The sequence below is a fragment of the Mandrillus leucophaeus genome, unplaced genomic scaffold (genome assembly GCF_000951045.1).
Source record: "Mandrillus leucophaeus isolate KB7577 unplaced genomic scaffold, Mleu.le_1.0 Scaffold229, whole genome shotgun sequence".
In the NCBI taxonomy this organism is placed as follows: Eukaryota; Metazoa; Chordata; class Mammalia; order Primates; family Cercopithecidae; genus Mandrillus; species Mandrillus leucophaeus.
In genome coordinates, this window is record NW_012102354.1 from 1978991 (window position 1) to 2001303 (window position 22313).

Genomic DNA, 22313 nt, shown 5'->3' on the forward strand with positions numbered 1-22313 from the left:
GAAGGCTGTTGCAGTTACACAAGTGCTCTGGTTTAAATGTTTTTTTCCTCCCCAAATTTCCTATTCAAACTCAATCTCCACTCCAACTTTGGGAAATGTGGCCTTTTGAGAGTGGTTTAGGGCCCACACCACAAGGGCCCCATCCTTATGAAGAGATTAATGTTGCCATTTAAAAGGGCTTTTGGGAGTGGGTTCTCTCTCTTCTGCCATGTAGGGACATGTTTGTCCCCTTTTGCCCTTCCACCTTCCACCATGTGAGGACTCAGCAAGAAAGCCCTCACCAGATGCTGGAGCCTTGATTTTGGACTTTCAAGTCTCCATAACTGTGAGAAAATAAATTTCTGTTCCTTGTAAATTATCTAGTCTGCAGTATTTTCTTTATAGCAGCACAAATGGAGTAAGATACCAAGGAAACATTGTGGTAGCTGGAGAAAGAGATGAGTGGATAGGTTAGAGGTGTAACAAGAAGGTAAAAACAACAGGATCTAGTGTTATACTTCAGTATGAAGTTTCTAAATTCTGATCTTGGCTTTAAAGAATAATCAAGGGATCTGAGAAACTGTAAATTCTGAGTACAATCTGATAAATGTGCTGTTAATATTATGAATACAGGGTTATGGTTTGGAAGAACTTGGAAAGTTCTGGAAAAGCTCTGTAGAAAAGTAAGCTTTTCATCTGGTCCCTGAATGACAAGCAGGATTTTATGAAGTGAAATTTTAGACAGAGGGACAGCATCTACATAAGAACAGTGTGAAAGTATATTTTGTTCATTTGTTTATTTGTTGATTCATTCCCCTGCAATTATTTTTGATCCCTTTATGTGCCAGACATTGTCCAAAGAACAAGCTGTCACATTCTAAATATGCAATATGATGTCTGGTAATAATAGTGCTTGGGGAATAGAAAATTGTTCCACCTGGTGAGAGTGTAAGGTACACAGTACATATGGTGGGAGATCAAGGGTTTTGATTCCTGTGCCAGGAACTTATGACTTAAGTCTGTAGCGAGGAGGATCCCTAGAAGTTCTTCTGCAAGAGAATTTGAACAGTGCAAGTCTGGCAGCAGAGTGGCAGGAAGATTGGAGCTGGGATAGGCATAGAAGCTTCATACAGTAGGCTATGTAGTGCTGATGAGACTTTGGGTCTAATAGCAACAGGAATGAGAACAGGGCTGGATATCAGAGTACATCTGAGAGGCAGTCAGTAGGACTGGAAGAGCACCTTGGCATAAGGGATAGAGAATGCACCCGAGTCAAGGGAGACTGGATTTTCCTTGTTTGGGAACCTGGGCAGATGGTGACATTATTCACTGGGCAATATGGGAAGATGAGAAATTTAAAAATAAAGATAAGCTAGTTCTGAATATGTTGAATTTCAGGTATTTGCAGTTCACTCAAATTTAGATGTTTAGGCATCTTTCCAATTCAAAACAAGAATTATGCCCTCACAAGAGAGGTGGAGGTTGCAGATGAAAGTTTAGGAACCCTGGTAATAAGACATTATCTGACAACTGGTCATTTGAGGGTAGAGCTAGAAGAAAAGAAAATGGCCAAAAATAGAGCCCTAGAATACCTAAATTTTTGAAGGGCAGTTGAAGAACAAGAGAGATGAAGAGAACTGGATATGGAGCAATCTGGGAGGTTAATAGGGAGGCAGGAGAGTGTGGTATCCCAGAAGTTAAGTGGGGAAAGGGCATTGAGGAGAATGACATTAATGATTAATGAAATTTAAAGACTACATATAAGGTAAGTAGAAGAGGATAAAGTAGAAGTCATTGGATCTTGTAGCGATGGTATTTTTGAGATCTTCAATAGAATAATTTAATAGTGTTGAAGAATTTTTGGCCAAATAGTGAGTGGGCAGGCTAAGAAGTGATTGAAAAGAGAGGATAGAGAGGTAGTGAATGTAGGCAACTCTTTCAACACAGTGGTCTTGATGGGGAAGAGAGAAAAAGGTAGCATAATAGGAAGGTGGAATTTATACAGAAAACTTTTCTTTTATTCTTTCCAATATGGATAGGTGAAAGTTGGTCACATGTGCAGAATGAATGAAAAGGACTTTGTGATTTGCGGAGAGGGAGATACTGAAGAAAAAGTCAATATTTATTAAGTTCAGGAAACTGATTAACAACTAGAAGAACACAAGTGAAGGAGATAAGTCTGGAAAGGAGATGAGAACTTCTTGGTGATCAAGAGTGTAAGGTGAGACAATGGACAAAGGTGAGCACGGAGACTGAGGAATACCCAAGTCTCCTCAGGTTCAGTTCAGTGCTGGGCCCTCTGCTAGAAAATGCTTTGAAGCCTTTTGGTATATATAAAAAAAAGACCAATTTTATTTTGGCATATCACTGTGTCAGTTCAGGCTGATTAATGAAGACATGAGGTAAAAATGTACAACTGTGTCTGGGCAAGTTGTGTTACTGAGCCAGCTGCTGTGTCTCTTGGATTGTTGCTCTGTCAGCTCAGCTCAACCATTCATATTGTCACAGGAAGGTCTTGCTTGAGGTTGAATACCCAATGAGGGGTCATTCATTGCTGGATTAAACTTGATTAAAGTAGCTTATTTGTGACATCTGAAATGTCTGTCTTTAGAATTCTATGAACTTATAGTGATGTTTAGGGACACAGGGATATCCAATAGTCATTTCGTCTACGTTAACTCCAGGCAAGGGAATGGTGAATTCATCCAGGAATACATCTTGAGCACAAAGCTCGCCAACTCTACTGTTTCCCTGGTTTCCTTGGTGAACTCTGTTCAGGTTTGTGTCCCCATCTTCTAATCCCTGTGATAGTTGAATGTCCTCAGTGAGGTAAACCCGGAAGATTACAGGTCTTAAATTGGGCTCTCCTCCAACATGGGGATAGAAATTGGAAATCACATAAGCCCCTTTTAAAAACTCCTCTCTTAATACACAGAGGAGGAAATCAAGGCCCTGAAAGGTAAAATGCTTTAATCAAGGTTATGCAGTAATTTTATATTAAAACTAACACTGAAAACAGGATTCTGACCACCCTCCTTTAAACAGGTGGCTTAATTGCTGGAACATAATGACATCTTCTATACTTTGTGATTCTTTTGTTAATGGATTCCTTTTTTGCTTCTTCAAACTCCAGGAAGTACTATTCTTAAAGGGATATAAAATAACCAAAAAGATAAATTTAATGACTTCAAGAAAGAAACACATGAACTAAAGGTTTTCTTTCTTGCCTTGCTTTCATTCCCTTCTGTATATACTCTGTCTATTCATTGCTATACTCACTGGTGTTAAAGTCGTGAATCCTGCCTGTCTCACCGCAGAGAAGAATGTATTTCCCCGGCCCTGAATGCCCAGGAGGTGGTACCAAGAGCCTTAAAAGGGAGGGAGGATTACTTTAAGTGTGGGAGGATTTGCTCTGCCTTTTACTACTGCACCCTGCTTTGAGAAAACCATGTCTTCGAAAAACTCTAAATTAAACTAGCCCCCAATGTGAACTGAATGTCTGCAGTAACAAAGGGGGCTTCTCTTCAAAGGAAATCTTAATCAGTGCTGTAAACTTTTCTAGTACTTTGAAATGTTTATATATCAATTACTACTGGCCTGCATGTATACCTTGGAAACAAGAAGTCTAGAGTATCTCTACAGCATAAATGTTAAGTCCTGCTGTCAATTAAAAATTAATCATAAATAGTAGAAAGTATCTTTGAAAGAGATGGGATGTCTGCAGGAAAAAAAGAGGCTTTGGTTTATGAAAATTCCATTCACAGGTACTCTGGGAGCAACCCCTTATTTGAGAAATGACAAAAATTGCTTGGATTGCTCTTTTGCTCATTTCAATGGCCTCACTGAAAGACTCCACACTATCATTTAGGAACCATGGCAACACAATAAAATGTGAGGAGATGCAGAAAGTTTGACTGACCATGTCAGTTCGGCTACTAAGTGCAGATAATCATACTAGATGTGGTCTGAAGTTACTCCCTATAGCCCCCCTGAGGCATTCACTCACAGCAGTGCCAGGTACATACATTTTCTCCAGGTCCCCAAATCCTGAAAATGCACCTTGTTGGATGACTCGAAGCTTGGTGAGGACAAACCTCCTGCAAAGAGAGTAGAAATAAAATATCAAAACCTATTTATTAGTAAGTAATTGAGTTGCTAATGTATTAATATCAGCAAACAGCTAACATATACTAAGTGCTTGCCATAAAGTAATGTTGAAATTTGCTTTTACATTCTCTCTTTTCATCCTGTCTACAAGTAGTGATACTGGCACTATTAGTCTTTCCATTTTGCATAAGGAAACTAGAGTTTAGGGAGAATAAAAAACTTACCCAGGGTCACATGGCTGATACATGACAGAGATGGAATATGAACCTTGCTTGTTCCCACTACCCTATGTTGCCTTCTGTAGCCCTGTGTGAGGCCTGTTCTCTTTCTCTACTCCAACCCCCATTACCTCTTCCTTTATTGTCATTCTCAGCTGACCTTGACTCCTATTCCAAGATGAAAATGAAATCAATAGAAGAAAATGTCCTTATACTTTCACAGGGCTCACTGCCTGATCAACCTGCCTGCACCTGTGCTTTACACACATTGCCTTCTTTCCCGGTACTGTGAGTGAACTGTCCAGGGTCCTAAGAATAGCTTCTCCAATATACACTAGGTCTCTTTCCCTCTCTGCTAGTCTCAGTAACCACTATGACAATTTTCCACTTTCTTAGACACATTTCATTCACCTTTTCCCCCTTCTTTCCTGGATTCTGCTTACTAATATAAAGACATGCCATAATGTCTCTCATCTAAAAAAAAGTCTTCTCTTAACCTCAGCTGCCTTCAGCTTTTGCCATTTTCTTCTGCTCAAAATATTTGTCTCATGCTTGCCTCAAAATTCCTTCCAATGGCTCCTCATTGCACTAAGGGAGAAATCAAAGTTGTTTACAAAGGCCTTCAGTGCCCTACAAGAGCTTTCTGCTCTTTATTTCCATAGACCCTGCATTCTCAATTTTGACAACTACCCTTTGATCATTCTGGTCTTGTCACAGCATCCTCTAGCAATTCCTTGAACATGCCAGGTTCTTTCTGGCTTAATGTTTCCACATTTGCAGTTCTTTCTGTTTGGAACATTTCTCTCCCAGATATCCTCATGGGTTGTTATCTCAGAACCCCATGTGCTCAAATGTTACCATTTTAGTGAAGCTTTCCCTAACCACCTATTTAAAATGATAATCTCCCAAACTTGGCCCAGACCCTCTTTCCCGCTGCTTAAATTTTTCTTCATAGCAATTCTGACATGTTATATCTTCTGTTTATTTGTGTATCCATTTATTTGTTTCTTCCTCATAACTAGAATTCAAGCTCCATGAGGACAAAAATGTTTGCCTGATTTGTTATGATTGTATACTACATGCCTAGAGCAGTGCTTAACATGATAGATGGTCAATAAATATTTGAATGAATGAATTGAATGGCTATTGAGCACTCTGAAAATTCTAGGTTTGAGGTTGAAGTTACAGTTGACCCTTTGAAAATCTTTATAATAAGAATATGATTCTTTCCCCAGCCTTCTTCCCTCTGGCTTTTTCTTGCTTTGTAACTGATTAAAAGGGATTTGGTTTTCTTTTATCTTTACACATCCTTTTATAAGGCAGTCTGTGAGGAGGAATTATAATCAAATACCATGGACTTGGATAGTTTCATAAACATTTTATTGTTTTAACCTTCTATTATTTATTGGTGTTAGTGAAATTTCTGTTTCAGACAGAGCTGCTACTCAGGCAATCAGGTCTTTTCTTTCACCTTGTTTGTGCTTGGCTGCTAGGTGTACCAACCCTATGGTGAGGAATCAGAGAGAACCTTGTGTGCTGTTGCTGCCCTGGAGGAATTTATATACTTGCTGTGAAGGCAATACCAGAAACCTTGAAATTGCCAGAAAACAGTTGAGGGCTACAGTTGATATAATAGCAATAAATTCTTTACAAGGATTAAGATGAGAAAGATCCCAAAGTACACAAATATATAACAGAAATACTGTCAAGAGTAGACGAATTTTGAACTCAAGCCTCAAAAATATTAGATCATACTAAAAGCATTGTCTTTATTAAGCCATTTAAATAAAAGGTGATTTAATTTAAGATACAAAAGATTATCTAATTCTAGAATATCCATGCAAAATGAATCGAAGTTAGCTCAACACCCTACCTTAATTGTACTCACAACCTTAGTTAATACGTACAAGTTCCTTTTGTTCCTATTTAACGCAAGACAGAATAATGATGAAAATAAACCAATAAAGGAAGATAATAAAGTTGTTTTAAACTACTCAACACTCTAAAAGTTTCAAGGAAATTGAAACATTAAAGTAAAATATTAATTAATGAGATGCATGGAGACTGTGGTCTTGAATAACAAACTCTTCTATTTAAGAACGTCAACTAGAAAGCATTTGATTCAGCCCCAGTAGTGTGCATGTTTTTCTAAAATTTTCAAGGACTATGTCTGTATTAAGTGGTTCAAGCTTATTAACATAATTAAATATTTTTGACGCTTAAAATCTTCATTGACCTCTGTTTCCTGAAATGTTATAAACAAGATAATCTGAAGATATTTTCACGAAAAATTACCCAGAAGTCTTCTATAAAACATTACAAATATTATTTTAAATGCATAGTAGAGCTTGCAAGGATATGAGAAATCCCCAGGGGCTCAAAGTAAAGCAGCTGAATACCAGATGGAACCCTGAGCAGTGGTGAATGCAAACCAGAATTCTAAGAAGGTAAACTAAAACCAAAGTACCCTGGGGGTGAACTTGGAGGCTAAGGGATTTACATCTTGATACCAAACTGGCACATGAGATGAAATGTGGAGGATGGAATATAAAGATACATTTTCGTCTCATACACGTTCTGGAAAGGTATAGAAAATGGAGAACCAACAATTTAAATTACAATGAAATAACATCCAGAAATCTTTCATAACTGTAAAAGATATAAATCCTCAGATCCAGAGATCTCAACAAATCCCAGGGAGGAAAACACAAATCCACTGCCAGACATCTATAAATTAAAACTGTAGAGCCATTAAAGAAGATATTTTAAATGCAAGTGGAGGGGAAAAGATAGACTACCTTCAAATAAAAAATAATTAGAAAACCTTGTAAAAATGTCTTCAAAATTATTAGATTAATGCCAATTTAAAATACTACAATGTAGAAAATTACTCAAATGTGAGGGTAAAATAAAATTACTTCAGAACAAATTTAATTAGCTATGAATAAACTTCTAGAAAAATAATTTCTTTAAAGGATAAGAAAATTTAATCCAGGAGGAAGGCACAAAATGCAAGAAGGAATAGTGAATGAAGAAATTAGTGTTTCTTATTGAATAGGTGAGTGTCTTAGTTCATTTGTGTTGCTATAAAGTAATACGTGAAACTAAGTAATTTATAAAGAAAAGCTTTATTTCACTCATGGTTCTGCAGGCTGTGCAAGAAGCATGGCATCAGCAACTGCTTCTGGCGAGGGCCTCAGAAAGCTTCCACTCATGGCAGTAGGGGAAGGAGAATGGGCATCACATGGCAATTGATGAAGGATGAGGAAGGGAAGGGAGATGGCAGGCTCTTTTCAACAATCAGCTCTTGTGAAAACTAATAGAGTGAGAATTCATTCATTACTGTAAGGATGGCACCAAGCCGCTTATGAGGGATCTGCCCCCATGACACAGTCACCTCCCACTAGGTCACATTTTCAACACTGGATATTAAATTTCAACATGAGATTTGCAGGAAACAATTATAAGTGGGTTGTCATAATGGCTAGAAGCCCCACCAAGTCAATAAAGAACACTAAAAACATATTGACCAAGAACTAGGTTACAAAGAAAATCAGTATTAAAAAATTACTTTCTTTGGTGATGATGCAATTAAATTACTTAGAAATCAGTAATAAATATAATTAATTCTCCTCTTCCAGTACACATACACCCATGTGGAAAAACCAAAAGCAAAGCGAAGCAAACCAACCAACCAAACGAACACACACCCTTTTAAGTCATACATGGGTCAAAGAAGAAATCACAATTATAATTAGGAATTATTTGGATTGACCTACAATGAAAATACAACACATTAAACTCATGGGATATAGGTAAATTGCTACCTATAACAGAAATTTATAGATTTAAATTATTGTACCAGAAAGGAAAACAAAAAATTAGATTAAAAATTAATGAGCTAAGCTTCCAATGCAATAAACTACTAAAAGAAAAATAGAATTGTGGAAACAGAAAATTATGAACCCAATAATTTTTATTCCATTTTTTGCTAGAACTTAAACTTGGAAGTTGTTTAATAAGAAACACTGGTAAAATCAAAGACTGTTGATAGAGATGTTCGAGGAGGTAAGCATTAAGTTAGACATTATAATTTCATATTAGATACAGCTTAAGTTTAGCCTACACTACCATGCTATTTTGCAATTATAAGGTTAAGTTTCTCTTTGAGTTTATTGCTAACATGGGTAAGGAGCTTTCTACTAGTAGCAAAGGGTTTACTAAAATGGTTTCATGGACTCTTATAATTTTAACACTGAAAATGATTGTTATAGAGAACTACACTTATTTGAATGTTTACTGAAGAAATCTGGATTTACCACTTAACATTGTAAACTCTGCTTATTATAGAAGGCTTATTTTAACCAGCAACCTTCTGATAATTCACTATGACTTTGTTGATCTAGTTCTAATTAACAAATTCAGAAGGTATGTGTACATTTCCTTTAAATCAGAAACATGGGTAAAGGCATTATATTTGATAAATTTTCATTTTAGAAATAAAGTAAATGAGAGTATAATAAAGTTTAGAATACTTTGCACCACAATTAAGGCAAATTTGCCTTCTTCTTTTCCAATTTGGATGACCTTTATTTCTTTCTCTTGCCTACTTGCTCTGACTAGAACTTCCAGTACAATTATGAATAAAACTAGTAAGAGTGGGCATTCTTGTCTTGTTCTAGTTCTGAGTGGGAAATGTGAAAGCAACAGTAAGATGTTAATTGTGGTGCAAAGTATTCTAAACTTTATTATACTCTCATTTACTTTATTTCTAAAATGAAAATTTATCAAATTTAAGTCTTGCAATGTGATTTTTATTTTATTTTTTATAATTTACAAATAATAATTTTACATATTTATGGGGAACATAGTGATGTTTCAGTGCATATAATGTAAAGTGATCAGAACAGAGTGATTAGCATACCCATCATCTCAAACATTTATCATTTATTCGTGTTGGGAATGTCAATATCCTTCTTTTTTATTTGAAATTATATATTGTTAACTATAGTCATCCTACAGTGATATAGAACACTAGCAATTATTCTTCCTATCTAGCTATAATTTTGTATCCTTTAACAAATCTCTCCTCATCCTTCTCTTCCCCATACCCTTCCCAACCTCTAGTATCCTCTGCTACACTTTGTACTTCTATGAGATCAACTTTTTCTAGCTTTGATATATTAGTGAGAATATATAGTGTTCAACTTTCTGTCCCTGGCTTGTTTCATTTAACATAATGTCCTCCGATTAAATTTGCAATTTAAAGAGGAAACCTAAAAGAATAGAAAAAAAGAATAAAGATAAGAAAAAATGAATTAAAAATAACAATAAAGAGGATCAACAATACCAAAAGCTAGTTCTTTGGAAACATTAAGACTAGAAAGAATATTTGTTCATAATCAGCAAAGAGTAAAAACTGAGAGAGAATAAAAGCCCCCAAACAATTAGAGGCCTGAAAGATGGCACTTAACTATGGATATAACAGATTTAAATTAGAGAACTCTAAGAACAATTTTATAACATTACTTTTTTTTTTTCTTTTGAGACAGTTTTGCTCTGTCACCCAGGCTGGAGTATAGTGGCATAATAATGGCTTATTGCAGCCTTGACTTCCTGGGCTTAATTGATCCTGCCGCTCAAGCAGCTGAGACTACAGCATGCACCACCACACCTGGCTGACTTTTGTTTTTGTTTGTTTGTTTGTTTTTGGTAGAGACAGGGTTTTGCCATGTTGCCCAGGCTGGTCTTCAACTCCTCAACTAGAGTGATCCACCTGTCTTGACTTCCCAAAGTGCTGGGATTACAGGCATGAGATATCACACCTAGACTAACAGATTTGAAAAATCAGAAAACATAGATAATTTTTACAGAAATATATGCTTACAAAAATTGATTCATGAAGATATAGAAAAGTGAATAAATCTGTAATTATTAACAAATTGGGTTGGTAATTTAACAGCTGTCCACTAAAAAATAAGGTCAGTACCATATGATGTTAGAAGTAAATTCTACCCCTTCAAAGGAACAAAAAAATCCCAATCTTATATAAACTATTCCACAGACTAGTGTATTAGCCCCTTTTCACACTGCTGATAAAGACATACCCAAGACTGGGCAATTTACAAAAGAAAGAGGTTTAATAGGACTTACAGTTCCATGTGGCTGGGAAGGCCTCACAATCATGGCAGAAGGCAAGGAGGAGCAAGTCACATCCTACATGGATGGCAGCAGGCAAAGAAAGAGAGCTTGTGCAGGGGAACTCCTCTTTTTAAAATCATCAGATCTCATAAGACTTAGTCACTATCTTGAGAACAGCCTGGGAAAAACCTGCCCCCATGATTCAATTACCTCCCACTGAGTGCTTCCCATAATACATGGAAATTCAAGATAAGAGCTGGGTGGGGGACACAGAGCCAAACCATATCATTCTGTCCCTGGCCTCTCCCAAATCTCATGTCCTTACATTTCAAAACCAATTAAGCCTTCCCTACAGACCACCAAAATTCTTAACTCATTTCAACATTAACTCAAAAGTCCACAATCCAGACTCTCATCTGGGTCAAGGCCAGCCCCTTCTGCCTATGAGCCTGTAGAATCAAAAGCAAGTTAGTTACTTCCTAGATACAATGGGGTACAGGTATTGGGTAAATGCAGCGATTCCAAATGGGAGAAATTGGCCAGAACAAAGGGGATACAGGCCCCATGCAAGTCCGAAATCCAGTGGGGCACTCAAATCTTTAAAACTCCAAAATGATCTCCTTTGACTCCATGTCTCACATCCAGGTCACAGTAATGCAAGAGGTGGGTTCGCATGATCTTGGGCAACTCTGCCCATGTGGCTTTGCAGGGTACAGCCTCCCTCCCAGCTGTCTTCATGGGCTGGTACTGAGTGTCTGTGGCTTTCCCAGGCACATGGTGCAAACCATTGGTGGATCTACCATTCTGGGGTCTGGAGGATGGTGGCCCTCTTCTCACAGCTCCACTGGGCAGTGCTTCAGTAAGGATTCTGTGTCAGGGTCCCACTGCATATTTCCCTTCCATACTGCCCTAGCAGATGTTCTCCATGAGGGCCTCTCCCTTGCAGCAGACTTCTGCCTGGGCATCCAGGTGTTTCCATACATCTTCTGAAATCTAGGTGGAGATTGCCAAACTTCAATTCTTGACTTCTGTATACCTGCAGGTTCAACACCACGTGAAAGCTGCCAAGGCTTGGGGCTTGCACCCTCTGAAGCTATGGCCTGAGCTCTATCTTGGCCCCTTCAGCCACAGCTGGAGCAGCTGGAACACAGGGCACTAAGTCCTTAGGCTGCACACAGTATGGGGACCTTGATCCTGGCCCATGAAACCACTTTTTCCTTCTAGGCCTCTGGGCCTGTGATGAGAGCAGCTGCTGTGAAGATCTCTAATATGCCCTGGAGACATTTTCCCCATTGTCTTGGGTATTAACATTCGGCTCCTTGTTGCTTATGCAAATTTATGCAGCCAGCTTGACTATCTCCTCAGAAATTGGGATTTTCTTTTCTATTGTGTTGTCAGGCTGCAAATTTTCTGAACTTTTATGCTCTGATTATTTTATAAAACTGAATGTCTTTAACAGCACCCAAGTCAACTCTTGAATGCTTTGCTGCTTAGAAATTTCTTCTGCCAGATACCCTATATCATCTCTCAAGTTCAAAGTTCCACAAATCTCTAGGGCAGGGGCAAAACACCACCAGTCTTTTTGCTAAAACATAACAATAGTCACCTTTGTTCTGGTTCCCAACAAGTTCCTCATCTCCATCTGAGACCACCTCAGCCTAGACCTTATTGTTCATATCACTCTTAGCATTTTTGTGAAAGTCATTCAACAAGTCTCTAGGAAGTTCCAAACTTTCCCACATTTTCCTGTCTTCTGCCTGTTTCCAACCTCTGCCTATTACCCAGTTCCAAAGTCACTTCCACATTTTCAGGGGTGTTTTCGGCAATGCCCCACTTTACTGGTATCAATTTACTGTTTTAGTCCATTTTCATGCTGCTGATAAAGAGATTTCTGAGACTGGGCAATTTACAAAAGAAAGAGATTTAATGGACTTACAGTTCCATTTGGCTGAGGAGGCCTCACAGTCATGGTGGAAAGCAAGGAGGAGCAAGTCATATCTTACACGAATGGCAGCATGCAAAGAGAGAGCTTGTGCAGGGGAACTTCTCTTTTTAAAACCATCTGATCTTGTGAGACTTATTCACTATCATGAGAACACCACGGGAAAGACCTGCCCCCATGATTCAATTATGTCCTACCAGGTCCCTCCTATACTAGCCAAACAATATCAGCTAGTAAAAGAGGGAATGCTCTCCAACCCTTTTTATGTGGTTAGTGTAACATTGGTAACAAAACTAGACAGAGACAATAAAAGAAAGGAAATAATATAGGGACAATATGCACTTAGTGGAGTTAAATAAATAATACATTATTATCAGCTTAAATGTGTCACAGAATTCAAGAGCTGCTAAATATTAGACAGCTCTTTCAAAGAAAATTTTCATATAAATAGAAAAAGCCACATGATTTTCTTAGTAGAAATAGAAAATGTATTTGATAATAATGGAAATCCATCATGATAAAAGTTCTTGAAAAAGAAAATTCTTACTCTGATAAGGGGTAATTCTATTAAACACTAAAATAAGTATCATACTGAATGGAGAAATTTTAGACACATTCCACTTAAAATTGGAGTGAGACAATGATGCTGTTCCCTCCTCTATTTGATACTATGCTGGATACCCTAGCCTACACAATAAGAATAGAGAAAGAAAAAGATACATCATAATTACTACACAATAAGAATAGAAAGCGAAAAAGATACGTCAGAATTACTGATGAAAAACTATCATTACCCACAGAAAAAATCATTGTTTATACACACAAAAAGCCTATTCTGTAACCAATCTAAGACATCACTATGACAGCTAATAAGAAAGTCTAGTCAGACAGCTGGGTATATGATTAGTGAACAAAAATAATCCCCCCATATTATTTTAAACTATATCAATTACAGTGACCACAAAAGTCATACTATATAAAGAAATTCGTCTAAGAAAAAAACAGGCTCCAGGATTTAGGAGAAGTAATCAAATACTTAATTGAAAAAAAGTTAAAACCCCCAAACAAACAGAAATCAGCACATTCATAAATGGGAAGTTTCAATATTGTGAAGATTATCAGTTTTAATGCACATCAATATATAAATTAAATGCAAAACCCATCTAAAGCACAGTTTTTTGTTTGTTTTTGTATGGGTATGTGGAAATTGACTGGCTGATTAATAGTCATATGGAAGAGCAAGTTTTAAAGAATAGCCAAAGCAATTTTAAAGAAGTAGAACAAGATTGAGGGGATTGGCATACCAGGAAATATGATTTTTCTAAAGTTAGAGTGATTAAAATATTGTGATATTGACAGGGATTTAAATAAATAGACCAATGGAGGAAAATAAAGAGCATGGAAATAAACCACAAACAAAAGAACATGATAAATGACAGTGAATCATCAAAAATCCGTGGTGGAAGATATGGACTAATCAATAAAGGATGCTAAGACTATTGATTTTCCTTGTGGAGTAACCTAAGACCTTCACTTATTACCATATTCAATCTTAATTCCAATTTTACTAAAGATATAAATGGGAAAAATTAAGACTTTAAAACTTTTAAATAAAACATCTGTTCAGAAGACTTTTCTTTAAAAAAAGATGCAAAAATTGTGCACTAAAATTGAAAAGTTAATAAATTTAAGTACATTTAACTTAAAATTTCTGTGAAACAAAGATACACAAACTGAACTGTAGTTTATGTATAAGCTTTAGACTGGAGAAAGATATTTGCAATAAATGCAAATAAAGTATATAAAGAAATTTGCTAAATAATAAGAGAAATACAAACAACCCAGTAGAAAAATTTGCGAAAGATATGAATAGGCAATTTATAGAAGACAAAATGCAAAAGATTAATACATGTGTAAAAAAAAGTTCATCTTCAATAGTAATCAAGAAGTATAAATAATACTTTGACACCATTATTCACCATTATATTGGCGAACATTGAAAGGAAAATCTCACAGTATCCATGCTGGTGAGGCATTGGAACAGTAGGATATTTTCTACAGTCTTGATGGAAGGGTAATTTGCTACAACTGCTTTCAAGAGTGATTTGTCAATATGTATTAAAGTAGAAGATACAAAATGTCCTTGGACCCAGTTATTCCATGTCCTTCTCTCTGCCACATGTGCACCTGGGGACAGACAAAACATTAATTACGGAAGCATCATTACTATACCAAAAAATTGGAAACACCTTAAGTACCCTGAAATATGAACATGAATACACATTAATACACTGTGGTATATTGACACAATGCCAAATTTTAAAATGAGAAAAGGAGTAAGCTGAGCTGCATGCAATCAGCTGGAAAAATTTCCAAAGTATAATGTTGAGAGCAAAACCCAAAAAGTTGATGAGATGTCTGTACAACATGAACAGAATGAGATAATTTTTATAAACATGCAAAATAATATAGTATGTTATTTTGTATTAATCATGTCTTTTTCTTTTGTATTTTTGATGCTTTGACATCTTCTGGCTTTGCTGACCCTGAAGAAACTGCCCCTCCCAGTGGTGGTGGTGAATTCACAGAGACAGCAAACAACTGGTCTGTGAATGCACCTTTCATATGCAAACCAACTAATCCAAAGTCTATACTCCCAGCCACCTCCTTTACAGGGTTCTTAACTCTCTGGGCTATTATTCCTCTACCCTAATTACCTAGGTCCAGGTATCTGACAACTAGGGACATCCCCTACACTTCAGAGTTTGCCGAAGTTATTCAAACTAGCCAATCTTAACCTGTTTACCTGGTCTCTGGCTGCTTGTTCCTGTGGAAAGACAGTAAGAGTTTCCCCCTTACTTTCTCTGTCTTCTGATTGACCCTGCCGCTTCTTTGTGTTCCTCCCCCTGCCCCAGGGTGTGATTCCTTTCTCTTGAGATCTGTGAGTATAACAAGTTATCTTTTCAATGGTAGTTGTCTCTTGATTTGTTGACCTCACCATTATACAGGCATAGTAACAAAAACTATATTTTAAAACATGTTTAAAGATGCATATATATCTATTAAAAAATTCTGGAGATGATTAACACCAAAATCAGTATAGTCACTTCTGTGACAAGAGAAGAGGTATGTAGTTGTATCTAAGGTATCTTATATTAAAAAGAAAAACTAAGCAATTATGACCAAGTGTTAAGATTTGGCAAAGCTAAGTGGTGTCTGATGGGCATTTATTATAATATTCTCTATACTTCATGCTTGAAATATTTCATAATTAATTTTCAAGATTGAAATTCTCACCAGGGCATATCCCAAGCATCATTTATTAGTTCATTTGTTTTAAAACAGCTATTTAAAAGTATCATCACACCCTTCTTGTCAGATAGTACCTTTACCCCCCTCTGTAAGGGGTATAAAGTGCCTGAATGATTTCTGTAAAGATTAAATAATTCACCAAGATGACACTAAAAAAAAATTTTGTCACTATACTGCAGGTTACTTAATGTTTCTTACATGATAAATGGGGTGGGTGGAATTTACATTTTCTTCCCTGAAATTGGGAAGCTTTATGATTCCCTTAAACTCTGTCTCTGTTAGAAATATTTCATACTTTGGGCAGTCCATTCACCCTTGGCCAAATTTAATTTCCCTTTCTGGCTTAAAGGAGAATGGTTTAAAAGATTCCATAAAAAAGCTTTCTGGCAGTCTGGAAGACAGCCAATATTCTTTTTGAGAAAGCTGCCTTTTTATGATGGCCCAAGTGTAAATGACACTGGGCTCTGTGTTCTTTGAATTTCACACAAGTTTAAAAGTTAAAGTGAGAACAGCTTTGCAAAGGATATGCAGAAAAACAATTGATTATTTTCCTGGCCTCAAAATGCTAAGAGTATTGTGCTTCACACTCTTTTAGGTCAAACTCTTATTAACTTTCTGGTCAAACTCTTATTAACTGGCCAAACTCTTATTAACTCATATTAACTTTCTGGGAATATACTTAGGAATATACTTTCTGGGAATATACTTAGGAAAATGACCCAAAGAGGTAGATTGAACTAAATTAGGAAATAATCCAGATAAAAATAGAATCTAAATAACTAGAAGTGGCTATTTATTATGATCCAGAAGATGATTACCCCACTTCTAAAATCATGTGGACATCTAATTGGTTGCATTTCTCATGTTGTTACACATGGGTTTTGAAGCCAAGTGGGGCAGGGAAGAGCAGTTGACAGATAGGAAGAGGGACTTCCATACATAATTTGACTTAAATTAAACATCAGCATTAGCTGTCATCCACCTTCAGGGTATGCAAGTAAATGCAAAAGATTCACCAGGGATCCTTCTGTGGTTCAGACATTTGTCCCCTCCAAACCTTATTTCGAAATTTGATCCCCAAAGTTGGAGGTGGGGCTCAATGGGAAGTGTTCGGGTCACAGGGGTGGATTCCTCATGAATAGAGTAATGCTTTCCTTTGGAGAGGGTGAATGAGTTCTTGGTCTCTTCCCCCAAGTTGGTAGCTATAAAGAGACTGGCACCTGCCCCTGCTGCCTTGCTTCTTCTCTTGCCATGGGATCTCTGCACATGCTAGCTCAGCTTCATCTTTTGCCATGAGTATAAGCAGTCTGAGGCCCTCAGCAGAGACAGATGCCCTGAGCTTTCCAACCATCAGAATCATGAACCAAATAAACCCTTCTATCTTTATTTATTCCCCAGCCTCAGGTACTCCTTTATAGCAACACAAAATGGACTAAGACAGGTGGCAGAGTCTCCCAGTGATGATTCTTGAAAGAGAAGTGTCATTGTTCTCTGCATCCCTCTTCCATGGTATAGAAGGGGTGGTTGTCATTCACCTTAAGCCAAATGTGGGAAGTATTAGGAGAACTAATTACAGAGGGTGACATGCATTTCCTGCGATTTGGGGTGCTGTACTAGAACATGACTCAGGTCTGAACTTTAAAGAAAAGTGGCCAGTTGCTTTGAGAGAGAGAGAATCAGGTCCACAGGCAATTGGGAGAAGATGTGAATTTTCCCATGAGTTGGACCTGGACTCAGTAGAAGGGATCTGGACTGCTCATCCTAAGAAAAGTGAATTTGTCTGTAGAGTGAATTGATACCAAATTAGTGGTTGTGTGGCGTGAACTGCTGGAAACCAGTGGGAGGAGGTATTACTCTTCTCAGGAATTGCAGATGGAGGGAGGTCTCCAGTGTGAGGAAACCAGAAAAACTCACAGGAGCTCCCTTGAGAATACAAATTAGCTTTTGGGTATCTGCTACACTCAGAGAGCTCCAAAGCCAGATGACCACTGTTCCATTAGTGTTAAATCCATCTCCTTTTCCCCTCTAATCTTTCTCCCTCTTGGGTCCAACCTAGGTGGGGCCAGAAGAAACAGCAACTGGAGGAGGATGTAGGATAGGGAAGAAAGAAGAAACTCCTTCTTCCTCACCATTTATGGGCCTCCAAACTTGAAGCAGGTCCATGTAGTGGAATACAGAAGTTCAAAATAGGGTGAAAGAATAGGGCTTTAATATTAGATGGCACTGGCTTTTACTGCATTTATGAAACTAGAACAGTTACGGTGCTTGCTCAAAGGTTCTTCTGAGAAGAAATGTGTCAACACAGTGGATTTGCCTCCATCTTGGTTGATATATTATGATTTCTGAGTTTTTAAAAAGCCTTCTCCAAGCCATTCTTTGTAATGTTTTATCTGTGGGAGAAAAAGTATTATAGACTTAAATGGGAGAGGGGATAGAAAGACATGAAAAACATTCTTACTTCTATTTTCCTCCCTCTTATTTAGCTATTACATAGGCTGTTGAGCAATTCAGAAGAGAGAGGGAAATTAGACTTTACATCTAGGCAGGATTTCAGTTATCCAAGAAACATTTGCAAGTCAGGGCCCCCAGTCACAGGGATTTTCAACATAATACCAGAATGGCTGGCCAAAGGAGGGGAGATCCAATTGTCTAGATATTCAGTCTCTATCAGATCATTTATTCAGCTAAACATTCAGACAATCTATCTCATGTAGATGCATCCGTAGGCCACTGTGTCACTTAACTTATTATAGGATGTTTTGTTTTGGAGAGGAAGTTTATGTTTATAAGATAGAAACACATGAGGCAGGCACCACTCCAAGCCCAGCTCTAATCACACTCCATTGTCCCGAGTGTCCCTCCGTGATTTCCCCTCAGAAACCTTTCCAGAGTGTGATTCTTCACTTTTATTGTCTCCCAGTGAACAAATGCTTTGTAATAGCTGTTTTGAATCTGCTTTCCTTTTATTTCCATTTATGTCCTCTTATCTCAACATCTGTGGTAGGCTGATGAAAGGGATGTAGGCACTACTGCTTGCTGTATATCACTCCTGACTTTATCTCCTCCTTCATACAAACTTTGCATAGTGGTTGTGGAGACTCTTCTTCCTGACTCCCCGCTCCCTTGTTTGCATTGGCTGGTTATGGAATTGTTCTCTTTATCACATTTTATCATCTGATCACTTTCATCTTCTTTCCTGAATCTGAAACCTGATTTATATTTAAAAATAAATGGCTTTTGGATGAAGAAGCCACATGGTGAAGAGAAAAGATCAGTAGGGTTGAAAATTAGAAGTCTGAGCTCCATTCTGGCTCTGCTACAAGGTACATACGTGACTTGGAAAAGTCAAGTCCTATTTGTAAACTGTGGAGGTTGGACCAGATGCTCTCTAAGGACTCTAAGATCAATTTTACAATGTGGTTATATAGTGGAATCCTCTTCAAGTGCTCTCCCATTTCAGCCTTACTCTGTTTAAAGTAATAGAGATAATTTTGTGTCAAGTGCTCAACACAGAATGAAGCCCATCTTAGGGGATGACTGAATAGTAGCCAGTCCTTTTACTCTTGTCAAGGTCAACATCTCCTGAGCCTGCACCTTCCCCACCCCCATTTATGTTACCACCCAGGACTAAACTTCATGCCCTCATGTCTGCAGCCTTGGCTGTGCCTAGTAACAGGTCTTCCTCCTCTGATTTATAGTGTCTAATCTGTCTCACACACCATGATTGGTGTGCTCCTCCTAAGCACTTCTTGCCATAACACTCTTCTACTCTGCAGCAAGACAAAGCAAAAGCCAACAAAAATGAAAAACATTCAAAGCCCCTTCAGTTGCTCATGAGTGCCTCTAAAAATCTTAACTCATTTGTCATTTACTTTAAACACCTCACAATCTGTCTCCACTTTCTTTTCAACCAAAGGTTCTACTACTTCCTGCATATAAACTCAACTCTAGCCAGGTTCTCACCATTTATTGGCTTGTGTTTCTTTTGTACTAAAATCCCATAGGTCTAGATTCTTTGTCCCTAAGTATATGGGATGGTTCCATAGAACAGGAATCTGTCTGGATTCCTAAGGGCCTAGTCAGTGCTTTGCATATTTCAGGTATTAATAAATATTAGAGAATGGGGGTGATATTAATTAATATTAATAAATATTAGAAAATAGTTCCATAGAACAGGAATTTGGATTCCCAAGGGCCTAGTCAGTGCTTTGCATATTCCCGGTATTAATAAATATTAGAAAATGGGGAGTGATGTTTATACTGGCAATTGCCCTAAGCTTAAGGCATTTTAGCATCTCATTCTTTAAACCATAGAAAGTTTTAGGCCCTTTAAAATTATCCTAACCGTACAAATCAGTTTTGTTTGAAACAGCACCTAGAGCATATATGAATAATGAAAAAGGAATCTAACTTTCTAAGAATTTAATACAGACTTGGTGAAAAATATAGAAAGGTATTCTTAGGATATGGGAGAGCAGTTGTCATAAAGTAAAAACTACAAATGATTGGCCCATGAATGTAATCCAGCCCAAGATATGCTTTTATTTCAGCCCATACTACATTATAGAGAAATTTGAATAGGTGCCAGCACTTTACATTGTGAGAGTTCATCTAAAATTGCAGATGTATGGCTTCTCTTAAAGACAGAAGATCTAGCAACACTGAGCTGCATTCTCACATAATCGCAATTGGCTGTAGTTGATGATGGGTGACACCTTATACATGGCATAAGTTGTCAGTTAGTCAGAGTCCTTGCTGATCTGTTCTTCTGTCTTGTAACTTAAGACTTTGAGTCTGAGATTTCTGGTACCTGAAAAGCTACAGTCCGAAAGGGCTTCAGAACTCAGTGATTCTCAACTCTGGCTTCATTTTATAACCACCCGGGGAAAATTTTCCATACTGTAAATGCCTGAGCCTCTCTCCTGGAGGTGGGTGTGCTATCAGGCATCCTTATTTTATTTCTTATTTAAAAAAAAATTTTTTTTTTTTGAGACCAAGTCTTGCTGTGTCACCCAGGCTGGAGTGCAGTGGTACAATCTCGGCTCACTGCAAACTCCACATCCCAGGTTCAAGCAATTCTCCCACCTCAGCCTCCCAGATAGCTGGGATTACAGGTGCCTGCCACCATGTCCAGCTAATTTTTGTATTTTTAGTAGAGACAGGATTTCACCATGTTGGCCGTGGTTGGTCAGGCTGGTCTCGAACTCCTGATCTCAGGTGATCTGCCTGCCTTGGCCTCCCAAAGTGCTGGGATTATAGGTGTGAGGCACCGCACCTGGCCCAGGCATCCTTATTTTAAAAGATCCCCACGTGATTTTCATGTGTGGTCAAGACTGAGAACACCTGCTTTAGTAGGATGGCATAAGGAGGCAGCAGCAAGTTGCTCTGATCTGTAGTTTAGGGACCCTGTGGGCATGATGGAAAAGGTTTTTGTTTTTGTTTTTTTTTTCCCCCAAATGAACTCCTATCCCAAATCTCTCTCCTTTCAGTCATAGATCAAGGCATTGGAATAAGAACACAAATAAACAGGACATATACACATTCTATTGGAGGTCCTCTTTGCTCAATGGAGGTTAGGCTTTTTGGTAACTGGGGCCATATCAGGGTGGAAAGGACTCTTCTACCTCAGGTATATATAGTACATAAATGAGGGTAGTGTTTATAACAGTAAACAGGAAGAGCACTGGATGGAATTGAGATAAGAAAGCCAGAGAGGGGAGTCCAACATGAAGAACCAGAATTTGATATTGAAAGAGTCAGAGAGCATTCACTTGTACTTTTGACAAATATTCACTGTGTTCCTATTCATATGTCTGACACTGCTCTAGGCCCTGAGGACATAGTGATAAAAAAATACAAAGTATCTGCCTTAATTAGCTTATGTTCTAGCCAGAGAAATAAGCAATCAGAAATAGTTTGAAAAAATAAAAGCATGTATAGTCATAAGGCAATTACTTGGAACGAAAAGAAGATCAATCATGCATAAAGTAATAGAGATAAAAAAGAAACAGTTCTTTAAAAATTACATACGTATCCATAGATGGGTGGTAGATGGATGGATGGAGACAGAGGGAGGGAGCAAGGGAAGGAGAAAGATGTGGGAGAGGACTAATGTATACTGTATTCATTTACAAATTATTTATTGAACATCTACTACATGACACACATTAAGTTTCTCAGAAAAAAATAGTGATAAGACAGACACATTTCCTTCTCTGCCAATTTTAATTATATTGAGATATATATATATATATATATATATGTAGTCTAATAACTATAGTATAGAGTGTGTGGTGATGATGACAGTGGTGGCATTTAGTACTTGCTGTATCAGGTACTGTGCTAAATATTTCACTTGCATTATCTAATGTAATCCTCAAAATCATCTTGTGAAGTAGGTAACTATCCATACTTGTGTCCACTTACAGATGAGGGCACTGAGCTAAGCATGGTTTGTTCATTGATCAAGGACACAATCAGAAAGTGGCAGATGTAGTTCTAAAGCCCGTCTGGTCCCAAAGCCCATGCTCACAAGTCTGCATGTGTATGTGATGCAGAGGGATAAGAGAATGGGACCCAGGGCTGGTAAAGTTTTAATGAGGGCAAGCAGAATG

The 22313-nt window shown here is 37.7% G+C and overlaps 1 protein-coding gene across 2 annotated transcripts in view; it reads right to left on the reverse strand.

Moving 5' to 3' along the window:
• FSHR (follicle stimulating hormone receptor) overlaps window positions 1-22313 on the reverse strand; it is a 206704-nt gene that overhangs the window by 110618 nt on the left and 73773 nt on the right. For both annotated transcript variants that reach the window (XM_011981596.1, XM_011981595.1), the window contains exon 2: window positions 4005-4076. In XM_011981596.1, the coding sequence (XP_011836986.1) occupies window positions 4005-4076 (72 nt within the window). The remainder of the gene's footprint in view (window positions 1-4004; window positions 4077-22313) is intronic.